The 26,940-nt window shown below is 32.2% G+C and overlaps 4 protein-coding genes across 12 annotated transcripts in view; 3 read left to right on the forward strand and 1 right to left on the reverse strand.

Moving 5' to 3' along the window:
• Positions 1-26,940, reverse strand: part of LOC122399871 (sorting nexin-14-like) — a 32,139-nt gene that overhangs the window by 3,419 nt on the left and 1,780 nt on the right. Inside the window, exons 3-9 of the mRNA XM_043400915.1 lie at positions 25,816-26,205; positions 25,260-25,572; positions 24,014-24,169; positions 23,814-23,938; positions 23,644-23,705; positions 22,413-23,251; positions 21,858-22,331 (exon numbers count right to left, since the gene is read on the reverse strand). Coding sequence (XP_043256850.1) covers positions 21,916-22,331; positions 22,413-23,251; positions 23,644-23,705; positions 23,814-23,938; positions 24,014-24,169; positions 25,260-25,572; positions 25,816-26,205 — 2,301 coding nt within the window. The 3' untranslated portion in view covers positions 21,858-21,915. The remainder of the gene's footprint in view (positions 1-21,857; positions 22,332-22,412; positions 23,252-23,643; positions 23,706-23,813; positions 23,939-24,013; positions 24,170-25,259; positions 25,573-25,815; positions 26,206-26,940) is intronic.
• On the forward strand, positions 12-5,120 carry LOC122399876 (monocyte to macrophage differentiation factor 2). Of its 6 annotated transcripts, none has more exons than XM_043400927.1 (5): positions 12-189; positions 285-426; positions 3,568-3,813; positions 3,892-4,144; positions 4,247-5,120. In XM_043400927.1, the coding sequence occupies exons 2-5, from the start codon at positions 356-358 to the stop codon at positions 4,499-4,501; spliced, it is 825 nt and encodes a 274-aa protein (XP_043256862.1). In that variant the 5' UTR covers positions 12-189; positions 285-355; the 3' UTR covers positions 4,502-5,120. The 6 variants fall into 6 exon arrangements, with proteins under 6 accessions (XP_043256862.1, XP_043256863.1, XP_043256868.1 ...); XM_043400928.1 differs by lacking the exon at positions 12-189 and adding an exon at positions 953-1,143 and having other exon boundaries at positions 298-426; XM_043400933.1 differs by lacking the exon at positions 12-189 and adding an exon at positions 953-1,022 and having other exon boundaries at positions 298-426.
• On the forward strand, positions 6,950-8,343 carry LOC122399877 (calcium and integrin-binding protein 1-like). Its single transcript, XM_043400934.1, has 6 exons — positions 6,950-7,211; positions 7,309-7,366; positions 7,430-7,464; positions 7,615-7,862; positions 7,931-8,129; positions 8,226-8,343. The coding sequence occupies exons 2-6, from the start codon at positions 7,316-7,318 to the stop codon at positions 8,245-8,247; spliced, it is 555 nt and encodes a 184-aa protein (XP_043256869.1). The 5' UTR covers positions 6,950-7,211; positions 7,309-7,315; the 3' UTR covers positions 8,248-8,343.
• Positions 9,150-21,044, forward strand: LOC122399874 (protein real-time). Of its 4 annotated transcripts, XM_043400921.1 has the most exons (17): positions 9,150-9,353; positions 9,432-9,526; positions 11,126-11,275; positions 11,443-11,574; positions 13,453-13,581; positions 13,664-13,764; positions 13,982-14,067; positions 14,521-14,823; positions 17,625-17,713; positions 17,794-17,931; positions 18,613-18,733; positions 18,935-19,059; positions 19,384-19,452; positions 19,951-20,197; positions 20,415-20,530; positions 20,701-20,843; positions 20,917-21,044. In XM_043400921.1, the coding sequence occupies exons 2-17, from the start codon at positions 9,464-9,466 to the stop codon at positions 20,984-20,986; spliced, it is 2,082 nt and encodes a 693-aa protein (XP_043256856.1). In that variant the 5' UTR covers positions 9,150-9,353; positions 9,432-9,463; the 3' UTR covers positions 20,987-21,044. The 4 variants fall into 4 exon arrangements, with proteins under 4 accessions (XP_043256856.1, XP_043256853.1, XP_043256852.1 ...); XM_043400918.1 differs by lacking the exon at positions 19,384-19,452 and having other exon boundaries at positions 9,415-9,526; positions 20,701-20,987; XM_043400917.1 differs by lacking the exon at positions 19,384-19,452 and having other exon boundaries at positions 20,701-20,987.

Genomic DNA, 26,940 nt, shown 5'->3' on the forward strand with positions numbered 1-26,940 from the left:
GTGGCCAGATCACGCAGAATTGAGTGCATCAAAGGCTATACTAGTAACGACGAATGTGCTATAGTCCCAAACGGAACGGTGGGGAAAACAGACACGTTCTAATACACAGGGAGTACACTGATCTGCTCGGAAGAGTCAAAGATTAATAAGTAAATTATGTAGAATGAAATATATTTGTGTAGAAGTCTTGTTAGTATCGATTTACTGTTCCATGTGAAATAGTTGATTGTATAAAACACGAGGTAAAATATTGTTCAAAATAACTATATTAATTAATATTTTAGTTCGATGCTTAAACCGATAGATAATACCTATTGACATTTAATGCGGTGAAACATTTGTTTCCGAAAACGTCATGGATACCTCTAGTCTTCAACTTATAGCGGCGCCAATAAAAAACGTTTTACAGATTCAACGCATCAAAGAGTAAGATATGACAGCTATTAGTAATTAACAAGTATTAATCTGCTCATATTTTATTGTACATTAACTTGCTCAACATACTCGATTATCAAAATAATGATTGTTTAAATTAACATGTAATATTTTTCGAAACATCGATTGACAATATTTAATCTTTGCATGGTATGTATATATGTAGTTATAAATTGTTATTTATATTTTATTTCTTACTTTATTTGTAAAGTGTTCTAACAAATAAAATTTTCAGTTTTTAATCTGGCATGTTATTCTGTGTTATATTACCTTTGTACAGCTGTATGAAACCTTAAAAAATTAATTTCCTTGCATAATTTAACAAACACAAAACACTTGTCATGCAATAAATTTAAGAATTACATATTTTTAAATTTCATTTCTGTATGCTAGTAGATTTAAAATTTTGCATGTATTGGGTATTTTAATACAACGTATTTAAACGAAGCGCATCGTTATCTTGCTTGAAAATGGACAAACGCATAAAGTCATTAAACAGAATGTCCAAATTATACAGACACCGAATAATCAAATCTTTACAATATTTCAAAATACATGGAATGTTATCGTCGAACATAAACTAACAAGTAGGTATTATACGATTTCATACTATACTATTAATGATTTATTACGCACACACAGACACAGAGAATATAAGTGGGAGGGAGTAAGCAAGAAGAAATAAAAACTGTAAAAAAGCAGAGATAAGTAAGCTGTAATTTGTAGTCGTGTGTGTTCATACCAAAGCAGTAGTTTTGCTAACGAACCATAATGCTTGTATAATTCATTAACTCTTTCACTTCAGACTGTGTAATTCTTATAAATCCTCCTGTCTCTGCTTATATAAATAGTAATACAATAACATACACAGATTGTATATTTTATAAATTGAAAAGTTTAGTTACCAAAAATAATAACAACTAGTAAGAATGACGAAAACAATGTTGAAATATGATTTATTATTAACAAACTGCTGTCAAAAATATTAATCAACTATCATTAGTTTGGCAGGAGAATTATGTTTACTATTTCAAAATGAAAAAATATAATTTGTTACGTAACGGATTGTCGATTCACAATAATATATTATATAAAAATTAAACACAATGTTAAGCATTCGCTGTCGTTGATAAATTAATAATATATCTTTAAACAAAGAATTAATGACTTTCATAGTTACGTGTTATAGATAAGAAATGTTATCGATGTTACGTTTCGATTCAAAAGTTATTGAGATTTATATTGTGTTTTATTTAGCTAAGGTATTAGGCCAATCAAAGAGGTGTTTATTTAGTGGTTTTTCTCTAAATCAGTTTATTTTCTTATGGTTTCTTTTTAAAAAGGCTATGTTTCAGTATTGAAAAGACATATAGAAGGGGGGGTGGGTGAAAAAGTAATGCGTATTTACAAGATTACAAATTTTAAGAAACTATAGTATTCGTGGAGTGGTACAGATGATTTTTTAGTGTTAATTTACAGCATGCAGGACGAGATTGTGAATAACTTTTATCTGAACAATAATTGTCGTTGAGATATTTGTAACTGACAGGCGAGCATATATAACGGGTGGATAACAAGATTTAATTTAATCAATATCAATAATATACTCACCTAACCTAACTTATATACATAGTATCGATATAATATATAGCCAAACCTAATCTAATCACTAAAACTAACTGTCGGAATATTGATTAAATTAACTAATTACTTTTTTGTAAAGAAAATACAAAAGCGCAATACTTTTTCACCTTCTCCCAATTATATTTCTTTCTAAAGATCAGATACAGCCTTTTGTGAAAAATCCGAAAAAAATAAAACCGATTTGAACAAACGTTTTTGGTTTATGGATTATAAAATTAAAAAACAAGAAGATCATTAAATGCAAACAATATCTACCGTGTCGTATCACTTTCCTTTACATCCTTTCAAAAGAGTTGAAATGTTTTTCTTTTTAATAAAAAAAAAAAAAAAAAAACAAATGCGTCTTCATTGGTGAAAAAATTTAAGTCGTAAAAAAATAAACATTAACGTACTATTCAATTCTCCTGTCTATAGTTTTCTTTTTAATCTTTTACCAAATTCGAGATAGGTGAGCGAAATCGCGGGTAAAAGCTAATTTAAGAACGAATTTAAAATTTTGATTTCCTGGACAGAAATAAGGACAGTAGTCTAAAAACTATACAATTTTGTAACCTTAATTTTTCTTGTTGTTACCAACAGTAGATACACATGTATAACTTAAATGGACAAAGTTAATGTCCTATCTTGTGTGTTTGAAAAACAGCTTTCTGCATATAATGCATATAGACCAGCCAAATAAAAGAATAACAATAATTTGTACTACAAAGAGTTTTACTAAAAATACAGAGAGTTCGGTCACACGTGGGAAAAATTTTAATGGGAGATTCTAGAAGTCAAAATAAGACGAAAATTAAGAATACCAATTTGTTGATTGAGGCTTCGTTAAAAAGTTATTAACAATTGCGCGTGTAGGTAGGCAACCTGCGCACATTAACGTTTAAAGTTCCGCGCACGCAGCTGTTCGCAGATTGCCGCCTCACAGGCGCAACTTTAAACATTAATAACTTTATAACGAAGCCTCAATCAACAAATTGGTATTCTTGATTTTCGTTTTATTTTTGCCTCTAGAATCGCCCATTAAAATTTTTTCCCGGGAGTAGCCGAACACCCTGTATAAAATTTTTAAATAAGAATTGTATATTTAGGTTACTAACAGTATCAAAGACCTTTGCAGGGTTATTTAAAAATTAACATTTGTAAACGAACAACCGTTAACACATAAGTTTGTCTAGTTCTGAGAATGTCGACCTAAACTATGAATTTCTATAGTCCATAGTTAAAAATTGTTCAAAGTTATTACTTGGATAAAAATGACTCCACTATACTACACTAGGGTTAGTTTCGATTACCGAAATAGTCATTTGTTTTTATGTATAACAGTGTTTCTTTATTTAGTAATAAATACACATGTAATATGTATATATACAGTAGTTTAAGTATTAATAGATTATATTGTAGTGTATATTGTATTGTATTTGTTTTGCATCAATAAACAGAAATAATTGTTAGAGAGAGAGATGAATCGTTAAAGGCGTTACATTTTTACAGAATAAAATGGATGAATTCTCGAGCATGTACAAAGGAGGCATATACGCCTACTTCTATAGAACACGTAGCAAATATGGCTACTCATGGAATTTGGGTCGTACCATCTATCATAGGTGGTTTAGAACTTGTTCATCGTTCTACAACATGGAGACAATTAGTATCTGCTTACGTATATGGTACATCTTTGATCCTTGTTTTCATGGTATCAACTTTTTTCCATAGTGTACATTACTATAATTATAACAGGTACTTATATAGAAACATTGTTCTTCGTTCGCATGGTAATAACAAGGAATGAAACATTAACGTAGAGTTATATTACAGGCAACTTAAAGATGCGTTGCATCGTTTTGATCGTGCTATGATCTACATTTTTATTGCTGCTAGTTATTTTCCTTGGTTAAACATAGATCATTTCCCAGATGATGAATTACTCTGCGTAATGCGTTACGCTATTTGGATAATGGCAATATTGGGAATACTTTATCAACAAATTTTTCACGAAAAATATAAAATGTTAGAGATAATTATTTATTTACTTATGGGAGTTGGTCCCAGCATTGCGATTATCAATGTTGTAAGTACATAATTATAAATAATTCTAAAATAGTACCTTGCGCAATTACAGTGAAATTAATAATCATGAAAGGGTTAAAAATGTGTATGTTAATGCTTACAGTACAATTATTACAATATCACCGAACTAAAAATGGGAGGACTTATTTACATTTTGGGACTGGTGTTTTTTAAATCTGATGGTCGCGTACCATGTGCACATGCAATTTGGCATCTATTCGTTGCAGCAGCAGCTGGGTGTCATTACTATGCTATATTAAATCATGTATTTCCTGCAGCTGGTTCTACGGATAGTTTTATGCAACCAGGCGTGACGTCTTTACATAAATTATTAAAATCTCATATTGAAGAATTATGAAAACGCTTGTTTTCCATATAAATTATAAATATTAGATACAAAATTCAAGATACTATTCCTATTTAAATATTCTAATTGAAGACTGTAATTAATTTTGTTGTACCTGAAACGTAAAGACAATTGCATCCACAAATTGTGGACATTTATCGAAATGTTACTAAAGTAGCCGATACTAAAAGACTATTACTCGGTTACCATTAACTAATAGTAATTAATGCATTAGATAATGTTGTAGATTGAAATTGGAATGACGAAGCAAAGATTGTGAATAATAATCGATTGTTATAACATTATAAGGCAATTATTTTATGAGAAATATTAAATAATCTTTTTCTACAGTCTAAAGCCGTTTGTAAAAATCTATATATTATTTCAAAGTGTGAAATATATGATCCATGTAATATAATAACAGAGTAGGTGGCTAGCAAAATTGACTGATTTTATTAGACTTTTAACAAAACCTATTCTTCTAATTACGAGCATACTGTGCCAACACTTCTATATATATACATACATATACAATCTCCATACACCAGGAAAAAGAATATTAGTTTTGCTATTAGTTATTTTTTTAGCAAGATACATAAAATTTTGTAAAAAAAATAGTATCTAAAACTACGGTGACAGATGTTTATAGATCATTATAAAACATTTAATGATATAGTAATCACAAAGAAAGTGAATAAAACAAATACTGTATTATTTCTAGTATATTTTATAATGTAATAATTGAATATGATTTTTATGATGTAATACATAGACGTATTAACATTGTAAATTAATAAAAAGAATAAGTGGCTTTAATATTGTATCTTAACCTTGGATCCATTACTTTCTTTTTTAATGAAAAAGTGAGATCACCTGAAGATCTGTTAGAAAAGATTTCCCTCTCAATGACGCGTTTCTTATTTAAAATTGAACTATCAATCATTTCCGTAATTATCTTTAGTGTGTGTTCTACGAGAATTTACAATTGAATTTGAACAATTTTTCGTTGATTCGAAAATAATGTGGTATACAGGGTGTTCGGTCAACCTTGGGAAAAATTTTAATGGGAGATTCTAGGGGCCAAAATAAGACGAAAATCAAGAATACCAATTTGTTGATCGAGACTTCGTTAAAAAGTTATTAACGTTTAAAGTTCCGCCTGTTGAACGGCAATCTGCGAATAGCTGCGTGCGCATGATAGTAATTCTCATTCACAAAACTGTAAGACTGTTGATACGTCAGTAAGCAGAGTTTCTCATGCTGAGTGAGAACCACTATCGCGCGCAGGCAGCTGTACGCAGGTTGCCTATCTGCAGGCACAACTTTGAACGTTAATAACTTTTTAACGAAGCCTCAATCAACAAATTGGTATTCTTGATTTTCGACTTATTTTGGCCTCTAGAATCCCCCATTAAAATTTTTCCCAGAGATGGCCGAACACCCTGTATGTCGAGTCCTCAGATCGGTCATGAGTACCGTAGTGTTCAACGCATGGGGTCGCAATGAAGCGCAAGCGCGATCGAGCAGCGCTATACAGAGTCCAGGAGTGGGGCGATACGGGCACGTGAACCGGAGTGGTGGTTGGTTTTCGGCCTTGTGGGCAGTGATGGACATTCGTGGGAATTTTGGTCATGCGCACTGGAGCGCATGATCACTGCCGTATACACTTAACTAGAATTTAGGGTACCGTTGGATCCCCAGTAAGGAACAAAATTTAAGAAAGTTACGGGGAAAGAGACAAGTTTTTATGAAGGAAAACAGCGTAAATGTACAACAAAAAGTGGAAAACAATTCATTATTTATTTAGTTTTATTTACGTGTGCAACCGATTTATTACACAAATACATCAAATATATCACATTATATATTGGAAACATATACTTTATCAATAGTAACTGAATACATTTAAATCAAATTAATTTCGTATGTTTTAATCGACTTAAAAATAAAAATGTTGGAATTCCCAACAGGCCCCTTACATGCAACTCCTCTTGCGCTTAAGATACATCTATGGTAGCGGACGACAGGTAGTTGTGACGTCAGCTTACGCATGCGCAGAAAGGAATCCCACGAATGTCCATCACTGCTTGTGGGCGGCATGGGCCAGTGACGCAGTGACTGCCTGCCAGTCTCCTGGTAACTGTTCCGCGTTACGTTAAGAAATAAGCGATACTTTTGTTTACATTGTACCAACAATGAATTATGTCGACATTATTACAGTCTCATTTTATTATTTGCTTGTTCCCCAAGCTCCCATTATGACCCTTTAAATCCGACATATATTTTTCAAAAATGAAAATGTCTTTTTTAAAATGTTTTAAATTATTATAAATAGAAATGAAAGCGATATTAGATTAAATTGATTCGAATAGTCCACTCATTTTGCAAGCAACTTAAAACGACAGGGTCAAGTAAGGATAGTCCTTACTAAGGGCTTGAAAGGAATTGTTTAGTCGGAAAAAATGATACGAAGGAAGACATGGTAGTACTTTACTATGGTGATACTCGTTTCATGGTTGATAACATTTAATTAATCGCGTACCATCTTCGCTTTAATTTATTTACATCGTATTTAACGAATAATCGATTATGTGTAACGGGCAGAACAAAATTTAAATAATTGCGTATAAGTTTGTAACAGATGACATCATAAATTTATCTCGAGATGATAGATATTCTGTGAGTTTATTGATCTTTGCCGACTCGAAGAACGGTAAGCCGGGTAAGCGTGCTGCTTAGAGTACTAGAAAGTTAGTATTTTTAGAGAATATGTATAATAATGTCATGAAATAGTTTTAAGATCATAAATTAATTTAAAGGATAAAAATGGGAATAGGTAAAAGCCAATTTACCGAAGATGAACTGCAGGATTATCAGGCACGTTACAATCGTAATAAAGTATTTAATATAAATCTTATTTAATATCGCTTCATGTTGTAGGATTTAACGTATTTTACGAAAAAAGAAGTTTTGCAGTGAGTATGTTTAAATAATTTTTACATTAATTGCACGTAAATCGTATATCTTTTATATAAATATTTGGATAAAGAAAAATTCTTTTAAAGATACAAAACATTTCAGTATAAATTGCTAATATATAGTTTTTAAATTCTCTTTTACGATAGTGCGCATAAAAAATTTAAAGCTCTTGCTCCAGAAAAAGTTGGTCACAATAGAAACGCTAAACTTTCGATGTCAAAAATTTTACAATATCCTGAATTGAGAGTAAATCCTTTCGGAGATAGGATTTGCAAAGTTTTCAGTTCTAGTCAAGATGGGGATTGTACTTTTGAAGATTTCTTGGACATGATGTCTGTATTTAGTAACGCGGCACCAAAAGCTGTGAAGGCAGAACATGCTTTCAGAATATTTGGTAATACTTCGTACTGAATTTATTTATAAACTGTATCCGTCAATTAACTAATGATATGTTATATATAGATTTTGACGGCGACGACATGCTTGGCATCGGAGATTTAAAACAGGTTGTAGATAGACTTACTGCTTCTCAAAGATTAACAGAAACAGATATGCAACAAGTTTTACAGTGTATATTAGACGAAGCAGATTTAGATGACGACGGTGCGTTAAGTTTTGCAGAATTTGAACATATTATCGAAAAAAGCAACGATTTCTCCATGTAAGATTTGCAATAATCCTGATGCGCTTCGTTTGCTTTAATAGTACAACGGATTTCTCTATTTACTTTCATTAATATGTTTATCGCTGTTTGCAGGAGTTTTCGTATACGTTTGTAAAACATAAAACATTGAATTTAACATAAGACTGAATGCTACGTTATTGTTAAAACATTTTAATTTATTAGTAGGCCTAATCATTTTTACAACAAGAAGAAATATAAAATTACGAATTTATAAAATGTATGTTGACGTTTCTTTAAGGCCTATGGACAAATCTTCCGTCTTGTCGATTGTTGAGATTTCTTTTTCTCTTCAGATTTACCTATAATTTTGCAAAGACAGTCCTTAACTTGAACTTAAATTTAAACCTAAACTACAAAAACTAAATGAAAGTACAGAAAAAAATTCTGTCAATCGTAACTTGCAATTTGATTAGAATGTTTTTTGGGTGTGTCATTATATATATACATATATTTACATATTTTAGATGTTAACAATGACAAACTTAGATTTTCGTCTTTAACAAATGATCTTTATCATCTCTGCTTTTTAAAACGTAAACAATAATAACATAACCTACATTAGCCTCAGCTCTGCTGGTGCATATATTGTTTACAAATTTTTTACAAACAAACAATTAATTTCGCTATTTCTAAAATGATGTATTAGGTAATACTATAAATTATTTACAAACTTCTTATAAATAATTAAGCTCGTGAATTTCCAAAACACATTTAAGTAATTTATAAATAAAGAAACTGTTTACAACAAAATTATAAACAGTTACGTTGAAGTTAGAAATCTGTACAGTGTTACTTTTTTCTTGAATTGCCAAAGTACGTTATTTATTTATGAAATAATTAACTGTTAAAATTTAAACAGTTATTAGTGTGTCAACTGTTACGTCACAACATCGATCTGTAATGATTCGACCTTGGCTCGAGTCTGCTATTATTCACGAGCAGCTTAAATCAATGCCATCTGTCGGAAATTAATACAACTAGTTAAGTAGACAACATTTGAGTTTTTTTTTTTAGAATCGGTGTATCTTTATAGAATATAGTGCAGGGAAAGGATTAAATAAAGTTTGGTTTATGATTTTCAGTAATTTTATTTAAGTATTTTCAAAACATTACCAAGTGTGGTGGCATAAAGATCGTGTAGAAGTCAAAAGCGGATTAAGATTTGAGTTATGGTAACCTATGAATTTTGTTTACCGATAGGTCAGTTAATACACTTGATTGGTTTTATTCAGTTAAATTATTTACATTATTCTTGTACTAGAATGCATTTGAACCTAGGTTAACAGACTGTAAGGAAAGTTCATTCTGATATGGTTCAACAATATACATCACCTGTAAGGGTGTACAAACATCCATTTCCACTTGTGATGATGGTGCGTTTATTTATATTATTTTCTTATTTTAATAATAACATTTACTATGTATCTATCATTTTATTTCAATCTTCTTTCGATATTCGTACTTCTATTATCTTTCAATTTTTAAATTAATATATTATCCATAACGAAATAACAATTATATAATATACACAAAGGGGAATTTGTATTTATGATAAATCTAAAAACAAAATGTATTTGAAGTTGCAATTAAAGAACTAAGCGCAAACCTGCCCGTTGACGTATCAAAAAATTCGTTGGGTCGTTAGAAACGACAGAAATATTTTAGTTTTTAATCGTATACGTCACGATTAATCTGAAATTATTTTTCTCTACGATACAATTCATAAACTAAGTTAAGAATCAATGCGTGTTAAGTAATTTAGTGAGAGTATCTACGTTTCTTTCGATAGAATCATAATACATATCCGTTGTTGGTATATAATTATATCGTGCCATGATAACGTAATATCAGACAAAGAAATTAAGTACCATTATTATGGGACTGGATCATTATCAAGAAATGCTGATCCGTTCGATTAAGTCTTGTTTGTGTTCTTCCACCGCAGTACTTGTGGCATTTTTTAAATAAATATTAAAATTACAGTAGCAAACACCCATAATTTTGTATTTCATTTCCAAAATTTTACAAGCACGTAGACTTGGAACGAGCATCGTTCGTAGAAAATAACTGGTTCTATTATCGCTACTATATTGTATACTTTGTAACTTGCAAAAATGTTAGAAATTAGTTCCTTTAAGAAGTATTGCTAATTTGTTAGTAGCTTTTCTTCCTTTCTTGGTTGTAAAGTTATCTCACAAATCTTAGGATATTTCTAAATTGATTTCGAGACATTAAAGGTGAATTTTTACTTTTAACTCTATAAAGAACGGAAATATTATGATCGAGAAAAATAATGAGAATACGCTTTCTCGAAAATCACATTTTAAGGCACTCTAATTACATTTTTACTATTAAAATTTTACTGTTTGCAATTTGCATTAAGTATCGCACCAAAGTTCGTAGAAAAGGAAAGATTTACCCGTATTCTGTTATTGAAAATGTTAAAAAGGAGACATAGAAACGCAGTGGAAATCTAAAATGTTTGTTCTTGAAAGTTGCACCTAAATTCTTTTACATCCTGTATACATGTACGTTCTTATTGAAAAAATATCTTTTCTCGTTACTAGCAAAGATGCGATTAGTAAGTTTTAAAATGTGTCTATCCGTTAAAATAATATTCTCCAAATTCTATTTTATTACAATACTATCGGAAAGTACTAGAGCCTAGGAAGAGATTTTGTCATTCTTGATTTTTGTCTTATTTTGGCATGTAGAATCACCCCTTAAAGTTTCGGACACCTGTAGCCGAACACCCTGTATAGAAGGATCCAATTGTACGGAACACAAACACTATGTATGTACATCTTTTCCAACAAAAGTACATTATGACGGATACATATAATTTGTCTTCTGTAAAAGCGAAATTGTTTGAAATTACCGTTTGACCGTTGTGTTCTTTATTTTGCGCTGCGTACGCCAAACGTTATCATCGATATTTTCTATATGAATTTTTATTTTGATTTTATTTATAGGCGTATGAGCGTAGATTTCCTACATGTCCTCAAATCCCTGTTTTTGTTGGTTGCGACATAGTTTCGGACGAGGAAAGTAAAAACGGTGCGATCAGAATAACAGAAAGGAGATGCAAATTAAACGTCGATGCGCCCTATATCTTGAAAAAGGTAAGTATCGAAGACAGTAATTGAAAATAATTTTGAAAGTTTTTTAATGATATATAATTCAGACTTGTTGTACCTTCTTACTGCTTAATTAATTTTAATTTTAATTTAGATTTTAACGTTTTACTACTTTCTTTTACTAAAATTAATCATTTTTCTTCTCGTTACAGATAATTGGCGTAGATTTCGTGTACTTCATCCAAAAGAATGTATTAAATAGAAAGAACTGTATTCTAGAAATAGAAGCATACAATGAAAGCTTTTCGGCAAGAGTAACGGTTATCGAAAAGTGCAGATATTTTGTAAGTATCTAGTATAATTTAAGATTTATACAATTTAATATGTGTGTTCTCCGTTACGTGATTAAAGATATCAGAGACATATACAAATAGATAATGTATATGCTCGGAAATAATATGATCTTTATTTGGATCACGGCGTTACATGCCCAACAATGTTTTATCAAAATGAAGAGTATTTTGAGAAAGCATGTTCAAAACAAGAACAAGAAATAATCCTAAACTTGTTACAAATGATAAAAATGCTATTTTAACATTAGTCTTGTCGCGAGCTACGATAATATATACAAAAAAATATGCAGTGTCGTTTAATTAAAGGGAAGGTGACCTTGATCTTTTATAGTTGGAAAAATTTTTTGCAATTTTTTATATTTCAGTTTATAGCTGATCCAAAAACATATTTTCGTCGGATCACTGAAAGTTTGTTAACACGTTCACTGTCCATGACCCGTATATGAGTCATATCACCACGCTATTGGATACGTCGCGGAGAAACCGGACAGTGAACGCGTCAACAACGGGGATGAAATTTTTGAAGGTTGTTCAGGACTACTGAATAATTACTTGTTGTTGTGTGAAGTCGCAAATTGCAACTCGATTTAATTTTCGAAAGAATTTAGTTTTTAGATCTTCTAACTTTAATCAATATACAGGGTGTTCGGCTACCCCTGTAAACAAATTTACTGGGAGATTTTAAAGGCCGAAATAAGATGAAAATCAACAAATTAGTGTTCTTGATTTTCATTTTATTTTGGCCACTAAAATATCCCATTAAATTTGTTTACAGAGGTAGCCGAACACCCTGTATATGGATTAGAAAAAGTGATAGGTTTTTGCTTTTCATCTGACATCTAGAGTGCTCAGAATCTTGACCATATTTTCAAATTGGCGAGTCACGCAGTAGCGTGTTTGCTTGCGAAACGTAAAGTTTGTGGGATCGATTCCTTCCCCTCATGCTTTTTTTTTAATATAGCAAGAAGTATATAAGAACAATAAATTATACTATTTTAGACTACTATGTGCAATTATAAATGACGTGGGTTCGTTTTCGAAAATTTTTTTTATTACGATACTTTCCTTATGCCTCGATGGATTGGAAAGTAAAAATGTTCGGGCAGTTGTTTGAGTGTCGAAATCGCATGCCGATTGTCGCAAGGTTGGGCTTCGACTGTTGCAAGAGCGAGAAGGAGAGGCTCACACTTGCCTTCTTCTTCGATTTCCCGAAGTTGCACGAAGTTTCACGAATCGCGAACCGTACAGTAGGATGTGCTGTTTTCCCCACTACTCCGTTAAATACTAAAGGAAGCTTGTCATTGCTAGCGCCGCCGTCGATGCACTCAAATATGCCAAATCTGGCTACAGTTCATAACACTGATAACACTGGTGTGGACACACACACACTGTGTACACGATCATTCGAAAGCGAGAGTATTCTCCCTCACCATTTTTTGCATGGATCCGAATAAGGTTCACCTTGAACCATCATAAACAACATATGACGTCGACTCTCGCTTAGTAACCGGCGGTTCTTGAAACTGCCTCCGAGAACTAGTCGCGTGTACACGCTTAGGGAATCCCCAAATCACAGACTTGAAATTGGGCAAAGTTCGTAAAAAAACGAATCAAAATTTTCAATTCGCTTATAAGCTAAATTTTGTTTATTTGATTCGTAAATTCGTTCGAAAATTAATATCCATTAAAGAATTTTTCAAATCGATATCGAACGTTTCTAATCAAATTTTTGTGTGTTTTTACAATTTTAAATTGTCGACATGATTAATACAACAGAATTCTTTTTGAAATCTATATGTTATTTGATTACCATAAAATATATGTATAATATGTGAATACATGTATAACGAGCTTAATTAATCTTTCTAGGTTCATCCTCAAAATGAAGAATGGACATGCTTTGAACAAACTGCAAGTTTAGATATTAAAAATTTCTTCGGTTTCGAGAATTCGATGGAAAAATTGGCAATGAAACAGTACGCTCAAAATATTGCAAAGGTATTGTTTACAGCATTAAATATTCTTGTAATTTTTATCGTTTTCATCATATACAAATTCTACGTTAAATAATCTGTTGCAGGGGAAGGAAATAATAGAGTATTTTATAAATGAATTAAAAAAAGAGGGGATTGTTTATGTGCCTCCTTGGAAAGATCTGAGCGAAAAATCTTCAAAGAACGAGTAAGTTTAAAATTTTAAAAGTTAAACGCGTACTATAGATTTTTAAATATTCTTTAACATTTCAGTTGTACTGCGATTAATGATTTTTAATTATATATAAACAAGGTAAAATAGGACAACTGTAATCCTGAGAGACAAATGTTTAAATGTTGTAGGTTTAAAATTATATGTCTCGTATTTTTGTTTCTAACAGATATTTATCGCTTCCTCTATTTAGGAATAATGTTCCAGAAAATGAAAATGAAGAGTCCGATGATAGAAGCGAAGCTTACACGTGTTTAGACAATACATTACAAATCACAGGTACGTTGTTTTGGTATACTGTTTTATTTTTCATTCATGCGTGTTGTTTATACATTCAATAAATGGATTTTTTTTTAATTTAAATACTTCGCTTGAGGTTTCTTAGAAAGATTGAAATATGATAAAGAATTTGGAGAAATTAATACGAGGATAAAGAATAACAAAGTCGATAGATATTTAAGAGTAATTTGGTTCTTACGACTGTTGAATTTATTTAATTTACGCTGAAAGTAATTACATTTTTAGAACATTTTAGAGGTTTTTATTGTTCCGGCGAACATGTTACATTACTCGAAGAATCTTTCCTGTTAAAATAAAATTAGTCTATTTTAATCGAGAAAATCAGAATTGTGTAACGATCTTTGTTTAAAGCGTATTACTGAATGCTACTCGTTGAAATACTTTGTCGCTACACAGATATGTAAATATGTTTATTAATATGTTATTATCTAGAAATGCAGCTTTCTTCAGATTACATAGAGAGATACTTGGGAAAGCTCGACATGATACAAGAAAGTAAACTTGTTCAGCTCTGGCAGAGTATAAAAGAATTGAGAGGAAGTTCAGTTCCCGGCGATACAACGCTTTTACGGTTTTTGAAAGCGACGGAATTTTCAGTCGAAAAAGCGAAGGAGATGCTGACTCAATCGTTGCATTGGCGAAAGAAACATCAAATCGATAAACTCCTCGAAGAATATGATACTCCGCAGGTCGTGAAAAATTATTTTCCTGGCGGCTGGCACCATTTCGACAAAGGTATTTGCAGAACTATTATTATTGCGTGCATAAAGTATGTAAGTGTCTAAGTAATGTCGTTAGAAATTGAAAAGTCATTGTTCCTGATATCGTAAATTTGATTATTGAACAGCTGTGCAATAGTGTTTAATCAAACATCCTTTAATCGATAGTTGCTAAAATATTCCAAGGAGAGTACAAAAGACGCAATGCCTAGACTTACCGTTACATACAACAATGATATCTATTTTTATATTTTTTATGCTTTCCCTGTTCCAATAAGAAATGGAGCTCTTATACACAACGACGCGTATCAGTTTTGTTCTTTATGTAACAGAAATAAATTTGAAACTTCAATTATAGATAACTTTTGTTAGTAGTTCCGTAAAAGAAAGTGTCCCTTATTCTCCGGTCAGTAGTTAGAATCCTGAACGTCTTGCATAAAGCAAATGTTGAAAGTGTACAGTCACTACGTTGTGCATGATGTGTACAGTAGTGATACGATAACAAATCGAGTGGTGCGAAATTACTACGTGAAGTTTCGTTTTGGGAGCTACGAGTTTCAAAGATGAAACAAAGGCTGATCAGGTACGGCAAGTTTCAACGATAGCTCTTTAATAACTCAAGTACAATACAATTCACGGCGAACAACGAGGGAATTAGCAGATGAATTGGACTGAGAAAGACTCAGGAAAGTCAAGAAGCTGCGAATACAGTGATAGGAACAAAGCAGACCATACGATGATTGCCATAAGCCTGCGATCGCAACAAGAAAATGAACCAGTTTTCAACAGATTTATTGCTGAAGACAAAATAATGGATACACGAACGTGTGGTCCGTAAATGACAATAGGTTGAAAAAAATGAGCAGCCTGAGCCAGGTTCAAAACCTTCCTTGGAATTTTAAAATTGCAACGAAACGTTTTCCATAGAAGCGTTCATAAATGCAGTAATTGCAATGCGTAGAAGAAAAATTTATAGAAAATTACTTACGCTATAAAAAATCATGGAACTTGGGTGGTTAGTTTTACTCCATCCTCCTACCATCTGTTTCGAGCTCTAAAAAAATGCATTGAACAGGCAAAAACGATAGTAGTTTATTGGACATTATTTTTATGGTCAAACCTCACTAATTTTTGAGCACATAGAATTGACAAATTGCTAGATGGATGGAAAAAAGATGGTCGATAACGAGATAATAACGGAATAATAAATATTAGAATGTGTTAGCTAATAGAGAACAGAGAGGAAAGAAAACAAAAGTTACTTGCGACTTGACCCAATATTTCAATTTCAAGATACAATATCCCATGCGGGGCATTAAGTTAGTAGAAGATTTGTTCTTAACAGCTTCTCAAGCAATCGCGTCCCTTTCTCAGATCATCGCACTTCTTCATTATCAATCACACATTCACTGTCCATGACCCGTATATGGGTCATAGCGCCATACTTTTGGATACGCCGCTAAGAGATCGGACAGTGAACGCGTTAATCCTTTATTGGTTTCAACCTAGATTTCTCTGATACTTAATTTATCTCAACTGAAAGTATTGTAAGCATAAAGTGCAGAATCTGTATAATTGTCAAAATCGGTTGAGCGCGTATTCTTCTATTTTTGTTGGTCTCATAATTTGCAAAACTGGATATATTATAAATCGAACAAATTAGTAGTAGTAACGCGTAGAAACAACACATTATTCGAAAGCAGTGATTTTTTTTTTTTTTCAATTTTTTTTCTTTTTAGCGCAAGTCCCATTATAATATCTTCAATCTATGAAAAGAATTCCATACATCATATCATATTGCATCACGAGCATAGCGGATAGAAGTCGAGTGCAAAGTAATGACAACTCTAAATCTTGAACATGATCATCAATATCCAAAGAGGGTAAAGTCTATTAATAGAAATATTGTACAGTAATAGTGAGGTAAGTAGAGTAACGTTCAGGGAAAAGGCATTATCAAAAACGTTTGGGGACATTCATTCGTACGCTTTATTTGAAGTAACATAACGTGAGAACAGTAGGGATTATTTTAGTACAATAATAGTTTTGTATGCTTCAGTTTTTCTAAACATGCTTGTTATGTTGCGAAGCTAACGGACGATTATCCGTTTTTTTTTTTTTAAATGTAAAACAAACTCAAATTGTGCCAACAGATAAACGAATAAAGATATTTCGAAGGAAGCATATTGGATTATTTTTCTTCCAATACCACTATAATCGGTACTATAACAAGCATGCAAAATATCATACTTGAACGATACCATTAAAAAATATTTAAAAATTTTTGTAAAAGAGAAAAAGCAGAAGAAGAATTGTTGGAATGTTTGCCTTTGCAAGCAAATGAAAACATTAATAAATAATCTCTGATCGAATAAGCAAACTGTATAGTGCTCTGTTTGGGATTTTTATGTTCTTACATTATGCCTCGCACCATTCCCTCGATTGAAGAACCTGCTGGGTTCTTTATTATTCTAGTTTCATATTTTAATGAAATTATATGCATTGTGTAATACGTTCTCAACAAAATTAAAGGATTGCGTTACAGAAACTATATTAGTCAATTACAGAACTTTGAACTTTGCTATTTTTTTTCAGTAAATTGTAAAGCGATTCTTTGATTTTCTAACAGATTATAGCGTAATGTTAATTTTAAAAGGACTCAATTGTAATTTTCTTATTAAAAGTTATTTTGGAATGTTTTACGCGCTACTATTAAATTCTTTTTGTATCTTGATATTTCCTTCGATTTCTTTTCGCTTTCCAATAAACTTTAATTCTGTGCAATTTTTCTATTGTATTTATTTATGATATTTTTAGATGGACGGCCTTTGTATATTTTGAGGATGGGACAAATGGACGTGAAAGGATTATTAAAATCCATCGGAGAAGATGATTTATTGTTATTAGTAAGTTAAATTTTTATAATATAACGATATATAGTTTATGTTGTTCACGTATCTGAAATGAACTATATAAATTGTTACAGGCACTGCATATTTGCGAAGAGGGTCTTCTTTTAATGGAAGAAGCAACTACTGTTTCTGGCCACCCAGTCTCGCAATGGTCTCTATTAATAGATTTAGAAGGTTTAAACATGCGCCACTTATGGAGACCCGGTATAAAGGTACGGGGTGTATTAAACGACCCATTGATATTTATATAATATGATACATTATTATAAGCGCGGTGAAATCGATTTTCAATAAAAAAATAATAAAGAATCGTCATAAGTCTAACCAAACATTAATGTTTGACAATGTCAATTTTAATGAGAGATTCTAGAGGCCAAAATAAGACGAAAATCAAGAATATCAATTTTTTGACTGAGGCTTCGTTAAAAAGTTATTAAAAAAATTAAATTAAAACATTTTAAATCATTCTGAAAAAATTATATTTAGTTACAGGGGTTAATTACAAGCATTTTTTGTGAATAGACATACCCTCGAAATCCTACCCACTTTCGAGAAAAAAATTCGAGGTGTGAAATTTTTCGACGAAATTAAAAAATTTTAAATCATTTTGAAAAAATTATATTTAGTTACAGGGGTTAATTACAAGCATTTTTGGTGAATAGACCTACCCTCGAAATTCCACCCACTTTCTAGAAAAAAATTCAGTACAAGCGGAGCTGTAAACGTTACTAACTTTTTAACGAAGCCGCTATCAACAAATTAGTATTCTTAATTTTCATCTTATTTTGGCTTCTAGAATCTCCCATTAAAATTTGTCAACACCGAGTAACGAAATATACTTAAAATTTTAATATTTTTAGAACAGCATCGTTTATAATGATCTTCTGTTACAGGCTTTATTACGTATTATTGAAATCGTTGAGATTAATTATCCAGAAACCATGGGACGTGTTCTGTTTATGCGAGCACCAAGATGCTTCCCTATTTTGTGGACGCTTATTAGCACATTCATAAGTAAGTAGAAGACACTATCTTGTATACGGTGTATGATATTTGTTGTATAATGTTTCTGTTAATTCATAAACTAATTGTTCGATAACGCTAAGAGGTAAACGCCTCAACATCAGTCAAGCGGAATCATTCTTATAAGCGACTATAAGAATTATTTCAACGCTTTATAGAAAAGTATCTAAATTTTGTTAATTTGTTTTAAAGACGAGAACACACGAAAGAAATTCATATTTTACTGTGGCGCCAATTACCAAGAAGAAGATTCAGGCAGTCTCAGCGAATACATAGATCCAAAATTTATACCAGACTTTCTTGGGGGATCGTCCGAGGTAAGGGTAATAATGTATTGGTAGATTACAAATTCATAATTCATTTCTATATAGAGTAAAATGATGGCATTTAGGCCAGGTTTACTTCTTACGAACAAAATTACGAAAGCATTTATAAATCATTTCATTAGAAAAGGTAATTTTTAATAAGATTTATATAATTACATAGAAAATTGTCTTATTTAAGACAAATTTAATTTTTTCAATTTCTCATGTTATTTTATAATCGCAAAATGTTAAATATCGATGTTACTTTAGACTGTACATTGTTAAAAGTACTAATAATAAATAATGTATTGAAACATAATACATTTTAATGAATAGGGCAATGTATGTGAGATGTACGGTATGATACCTCGAAGGCTTTATATTTTCAACGCAACTGCTTGTAACGTAAGGATTTTTATATCTTTGTTTTATGTGTTTCACGTTATAGTGTTATTTAATGTTTCGTCCTATTTTGTTTTATTGCTAATTCTTTTATCTATAGCGTATTAAAATATTTTTTATTTCGTATTATAGTAAAACGTGATTCCGAATTCTCATTTAAAAGCCTTTAATTTAAGCTGTAGCAGATGCAAAATGTCTGAGCTAATTATAGCCGTTTTTCTTCTAAGATTTAAACAGTGTCGGAACGTTAATTACATTTTGATAATGGAGTCTCAAAAATACTATTGAAAACGTCTACGTAAGGAGAAGAAATCAATTTTCTCGAGCTCCTATATCGGTCGACACTTGTGGCACAATATCTGCTTCCGCACAATCAAGTTGAAAGACATTTATTACTGTACTATGTACTTTTAATTCACCAGTACCATCGAACCACATTACACATATTAATGCATTATTATTGTTTTGTATCTTTCATCCAAAATGTTCTATTATCGTTAGGTCTATATCACAGAAGGAGGAACCGTTCCAAAACATCTTTATAAATCGGAGTTAGAAATCACATCCGCTGATGAAGAACAGAGCCTGTATCATACCATTACCTTAAGCCGTGGACAAATACATCGGGTAGTAATACATTCCAACGATCCAGGATCAATTTTAACATGGGACTTTGATGTGATGCGGCACAACATAGTATTTAGTGTATTGTATCAAGCAAACGATGACAAGAAATACCTAACTTCAGGTATGCGTTTGAAATCAATATGTCGAATAGTTCAAGTTATAAATTTTAATAGAATAAAATATCAGGGACCGACACAAATGTTGCGACATTAGTATTCGCTACGAAGGCTGTGGTTCCAAGGTTCCTAGCTGGAGTGGCTGTACTTAAAAATAACGACACATTTTGTTAAACTTAAACTTATGTTATTTTCGTTAACAAAGCGTATAATTTTTTACAGATTCCTCAAAGACTTTTACGGACGAAAATGCAGAATTATTGGAAACAAAAGAAGCAAAAACACAGCTTGTTAAGATTGAATCCAGCAGTGTTTGCCACGATGGTGAAAGTATACAGGTAATTCTATGTGAATACAAACACAAATATCAATGACGCTTAATAACGTAATAAGATGATAATATATAATAGTTATTAAATGTTATTACATCCTCGTGTTTAAACGATATAAAAGTTTTAAAAGAGATGTAACAAAATATTGACTGTATTTTCTTCGTATTTTGTTGCAGGGAACTCATGTAATGCAAGAAGCAGGAATATATATATTACAGTGGCATAACCAAGACGATCTTGGAGAATTCCTTCCATCGATCGGCGGTTACAAAGCGCAACTTATGTACTTTTATGAAACATTACCTTCGGTTCAGTATAGGTATTTTTTATTTCGAAATAAATTTACATGCAACGTGTGCAACAAACACACACTTACATGTCTTATCTTTCAGAGGGTCGATGATGAGCTTGCAATCCGCCGTTAGCGGAAAATCAGAGGCAAGTTCAAATTTGTCCAGATGATGCGTTAAAGATACTATACGACGTGGTGCACGATGACTGGAGTTACGTTACAACGAAAATAGTAATTTATCTGTAATATTTATTAATTTTATTTCGGGATTACTTTCAAATTGCGAAAACTTTGTGTTCAAGCTTTTAGATTTTAATGATTAATATCATACGTTTGGCCTAAGTATATCACTCTCAATAGTGTAAGTAGAAAGTACTAAGTTTTAATTCGTATATACAAAAAAAAATTAATAAATGTTGAATTTATCAAATGTGAAAGTTTTGTTTTGTCTCTTTTGTGTTGTGCTTTGAAGTTAGTAGCACTCATAAAATTGGTATTGCAACTAATAATAATGTACAATTTTACAACGAATACTAGTTGCTTTATTTTACAAAATGTGAATCGTAATGAAACGTGGTCAAGTATAAACAAATAATTAACTTATTATTTCGAAAAAATATTCCTATTATATATTCTTAAAACTTTACTGTTATTTTCAATTCATAGCTTCGTAAATTTAATGACAGAATGGTAATAGTTATTATTTGCAGGAGTTGCTTTTGTATGAAAATGGAACTATGCGTTTCAAATTTCGATCTGCACGATGATTTTAACCCCTTGCGCTATTTTCACGAATTTGGTTCGTGATGAAAATTTCATGTCAAACGTGAATAACACGAGTCGAACTCGTAAATATCGATATTCGGGCGTATAGGTTAGGTACGGCTTCTTCCGAATTTCAGCGTAGTGCAAGGGGTTAACTATCGTCGTTCCACGAAATGGCGCAACGTGTTTACATCCCCACTCTTGCTGCAGCCCGCTGATTGGTTGTCACCGATTTCGTCACAGTTTTCGACCAATGTCTGTGGGGATGTAAACACCCTGTGCCTTCTTTTTGCGGAGGAATGGTACATGCGTATACTTAATCCTTATATACAAATCAAAGAGTGAGTTCAGGAAATAAACTTATCAGTATATGATCTAAAAGAACGTATGTAAGATGTTTGTTGAGCGTTGCGTTCTGTAATGAATCAAGAACGGAATCCGTTAATTCGATCCATGATCTATAAAACCCGATTAACCAGTACGGCAACAAATTATGTAATCCTTTTTTCGCGTTTTCGTAATAATTTCGGCGACTCTTTTGTAACGTTAACTCTTTCGTATAATTTTTATCACCCATAACTTTCGAATGTAAAAGTTTCACAACAGCGGCAGCACGGCCATTACTCAAGACTTTCACCAAAGCGTTGTAAAGCAAAATGTTAACGAATGGATCCACTTGCGCACGCGTCGACGAGGCAAACATCCAGAAAACTCGCGTGATTATTGGCGATATGTTTAACAGCCTGTCCACTGAAACGAAAAATATAGAGAAATGAGAAAAATTGGAATTCAGAAATTTAACGAAGTTGCGCGAAACAGGATGTCGCTTACCAGCATTGGCGATACAGAATGAGGCACCCTTTACGTGAGAGCGTTCCAACGAAGAAGAAGACAATGTTTCAATACTGATATCTAAATGAAGATTATTTCCAAACACTCCAGATAGAAGATCGTGGCGCCCTCTTTTATTTATTACGGTGTTATCTGACTCGTTTGATATTTCGATTCCAACGTCTGTGTAGTCACTCTTCAGGTTGGTAGACGACAAAAAGATCGTCATAAATTTATCCAAATTCTGACCTTTTTCTTTTTGCAGCTTGTAAGCCATATTTTGGTACAATATGCCGATGTCTGGTGTATAGTTCGCGAAGTAGGGTTTTAAGTTTGGCATGGTCAAAAATGTGTATAAAAGCTCGCTGCTCCTGAGCACTGGCTTTGAGAGTAACTTTTCTAGAAAATCTTCGTACCGTTGTCTGTTAACGGCGCAAGAAAAATGGGGATTTTTTCGCGATGGTAATGGCGAGTCGCTCAATTCTTTGTCGCCGTGAAACTCTGCTAGTCGTGTGCGCAGAGCATAGAAGTCTTGATCCCGACGTAACACGGTCCAAGATTTTTCCTCGGCGACATTATGCACCGCGATCATGTAAAGAGTTTGATTATCTTCGGAATCAATGTGTGGTATACTGACCCGCCATGTTGTCAAATCCCTGTGAAAACTATCGTCCGCGTATATTATTTCACTGTACGAACGTAACGGATAGTCTATTTCCTCGCCTTGATATATTTCTTCGAAAGGCATTCCGTCGATCGCCGATGCCCGTAAAACTCCATCGAACTTTGGAAAATGATTACCACTTTTCACAGACGCATTTGTAATTCCGCTAACAGCGCTATAAAAAGAAATTATACATGCTATTGGAAATAGGAATAAAATTTTATTTATTTGGTAGGACCTTTCAGGTCACTGGCAAGGGATATTTTATGGTTATGATTTATACGGTTAAATTTGCCACCCTGTTTTCATGATGCTTTTAAATACGCGTGGTACAAAAGTGTTTACCCTTTCGATAAATTTGAAAATTTTTTTAATCTGGTTGCTTTCTGCTATCAAAATACGGATTAAAGTGCCCAAGCAACCTGCGCTGTTTTAAAAATATCGAAATTTTCGAATTACCAAATATCCCTTGTAAGCATGCCAAGTAGAAAGAATCGTGTAATCTTTGTATGTTGGTATTAAATTAATTTAAGTTTTCAGTTGTAAGAAAACGTAGCAATTGCTCACTTTGTTCGGAGAGGTTGTTTAACATGATTCGGTGTTGGTTGTCCGCATAACAGTGCGTATAGCTGCAACATGAGATAAATAAAAATTAGTCTAGCGAATCTGACAAGACGAGGGCAAAGCCTATAAAAAAAAAAAAATAATAATTTAAAATTAATTTTTAATTCTTTTACTTGATAGCTGTGATGAAAGGACGGCAGGCAAGTGGATTCTAATAATGCATGAGCTTCTTGATGAGCTTGATAAAACGGTCGTGACGTCCTTAATTCGTCGATCTTCTTTTCGCCTCTATCCAGAACTAAACATTTAATCGATAATTATTGAATAACAGAAATTATGTAAAATTAAAACAGTAATTAGAAGCAATGTATACTTTGTTGTATGCCTATCGAAATATCTTCCGGCAAATATAGATACTCTGGACCTTCAGGGTCTAGATACATGGAATACATATTTTGAATATCAGTGTACAAACTGTATTTATCGTCCTCGCTTATGTCTGGATTTAACATACGCTTACTGAGATCATCTGGAAAGCAATAAATATATAGGATTCGATTCGAAGAATATTATTATACAAATATGAGAGTAGAAATATTTGAAAACGTTTATCGTAATTATTTGTTGATTATTTCATTTACATCACAACTGTTTAATGCTGACGTTTACAGCAACTGTCACTTGAAATCGTACACCAAAAATTGTACTAAATTATTGAAACTCGTATAGAGGCGTATAGTGTAATGTTTCTTTATTTGATACATAACGACAGTATAAAAAAACCTTTAGCAGTACACAGTAAATTAAATAAAACTTGAGGTTGCGTATGAAACTTAGCTGTCAGTAAAAATCGTGCAGAGGAAATAAAGTACAGTTTTAGAATAATATATAATAAACATTGTTTATATCAATATTTAGTTGGGTAACCAAATGCATTTTGAACGCACTTACTTTCTTATTTAAATATTTTTCAACATCCGACGCTAATTTTGGAGCACTAATCCTCGGATCGTCCTTAATTTTTCTAACAATCCATTGTTCATCCCTGATATTCAGTTTCTTATCAGACCTCTCTTTTAATTTAATCACTGCACGGTCCTCTTCTTTGTGCTTCTACTTGGATTAATAATTTTTCTAATTTCGTTATAACCTTTTTTGTTTTTATAGTGATAAATAACTAATTCACGCTCTGCTACTGTAGTTTGTTGGATTTTAAATCTTTTTTATTGATTTTTGGCAGAACAACGCATAAATCAGCTAGATTCAATCGTTGTTACGCGTGGTTAGACAAAAAGTAATCGGGGATTCACCGGATTTCCAATGTTACCAACAGTGTACGATTTTTACCGATAGCTAACCTCAAATTTTATTTAATTTACTGAGTACTACTAAAGGTTTTTTTGTATTGCTGTTATGTACGAGTTCCAATAATTTAGTACAATTTTCGTGTTTTATTGACAAAATATCGGCTGAACCGCTAGGTGTAAGTTAAGAAGTTGAGCTAACTGACTTTGTTGCATCGCAAGGAATAAAAAGGCAAAGGTAATACAAACACGTAAAAACGTCGGTTGCTTCGTGTTCGACGGTTAAAAGTAAAAAATAACAATTGTTATATTTACCAATATCCAAGCAGAATTGTAAAAGATTCATAGGTCCAACATCTTTCACGTGTTGTATAAACATGTAGAATAACCGAGGATTGTTTAAAACTTGGTCCAATGAAGGCTTTAGGTGGTTCTTTGCAACGTTTGACATTAATGGATTTGTCAGCCAACACTGCAACATCTGTACATTAACTGCATCCTCATCGTTGGAAAATGTACCATCGTGCTGAGTCAACAATAATACTAAAGCATTTATATTGTCTGGATCAGCTATCGCATCCACCGCAGGCAAAAGAATCCAATTTGCCAGAATTTCACGAAGGAGAACCTACGAACAAATCATTATAATTTATAACGTATAGTAAAATGTTTAGTTTGTTGTAATTTTAATTGTATTCGTAAACTGTCAGGTAACTACGACTAATATTTCACATGTATTTCACATGTAAAAGCTCGCTAACAATTTTATCAGTTTCCACGCTCTCAGTTTGAACAGAGTTCGTAAAAAATTGGTAACTTTACACGATTATTTAAACACACTAAAATTATATAATGATAAATGATAATTTACTTTATTATTAGTAGATACATGGATTGCAGGAAGCAAATGCGGTACCACAGCAGTAACCAGTCCTTTGAGATAATTTAACTCTGCCTCGCGCGAATAAGCTGCTGGATGAATCTCGTTGCCAAGATAACCGATTACATGTTTTCGAAAATGGGATGCGTCAGAAGTATCTTGTATCCTTGTACGTAATGTTTTCCAGTCTTCGGCATTTTGTAAGATCAACGGAACTAACCGACAAAGTACGATATTAGCCACGTCTGTACGTAACAAACGTACCACGAGATTTTTTGTTGCCGTGGTAGTAGCTACGCGAAGCTGTTGCACAAAAGCTTTGTTCGTTGAAAAACTCGAGTACCATGCACAAATGTACTTTTGTAGTAAATCTTCGAGAAGCTGCGAACAAAAATTATATACACATATTATCAGTCTTGTTCGCTGACTTTAAGCTTCTCTTTTATAGAAAATATCGTTCGTATAATTTATCATTAAAGGAAGGAATGTTTCCTCCATGACTAAATGAGAGAGTCCAGATTTTAATGAACTTATGATAAGATCGCAATACGGAAAGCTTGTGTAAAATTTTAATTAAATAACCATTTGTCTCGTAGTCACTCACTGACTAACTATTCGAATGCTTACATTTATAACATTCAACTAATAAAATATGTATGTTAAATTAGAGCATTTGATGTAATATGATGCATATAAAGAGGAATGGATCTTAAAACTACATAAGTTAACTTAGAATGTAATTCAATACGTTTATTGTAAATGCGTACCAGAGGTGGCTCACAATGCGTAAACAAACATTGCTTAGTTTACTGGTAATCGGTTCAAGGGAAATAATGTTCAAAATTTCTGTCACAATTTTCATTATGAAATCTGGAACAATTAAATCAATAAGAGAATTAGTAGCGAAGTGGTATCATTAAGGCAAATCGTACAGCGAAATTGCACAACTTGTAAACAAAAGCGAGTCTATTGTCCATTATATCGTAAAGAAATTGAATACGAATATTGAACACTTACGGGACGAAGTAGAAATACGATTATAACTTCAGAAAATGCATTAAAACGAGTATTATTGAAATATGGCGACCTATAGATGAAATATTACTTCTAAGTTGG

Source organism: Colletes gigas, unplaced genomic scaffold, assembly GCF_013123115.1.
Source record: "Colletes gigas isolate AHSC1104 unplaced genomic scaffold, ASM1312311v1 Colletes_gigas_Sc00015, whole genome shotgun sequence".
Lineage (NCBI taxonomy): Eukaryota > Metazoa > Arthropoda > Insecta > Hymenoptera > Colletidae > Colletes > Colletes gigas.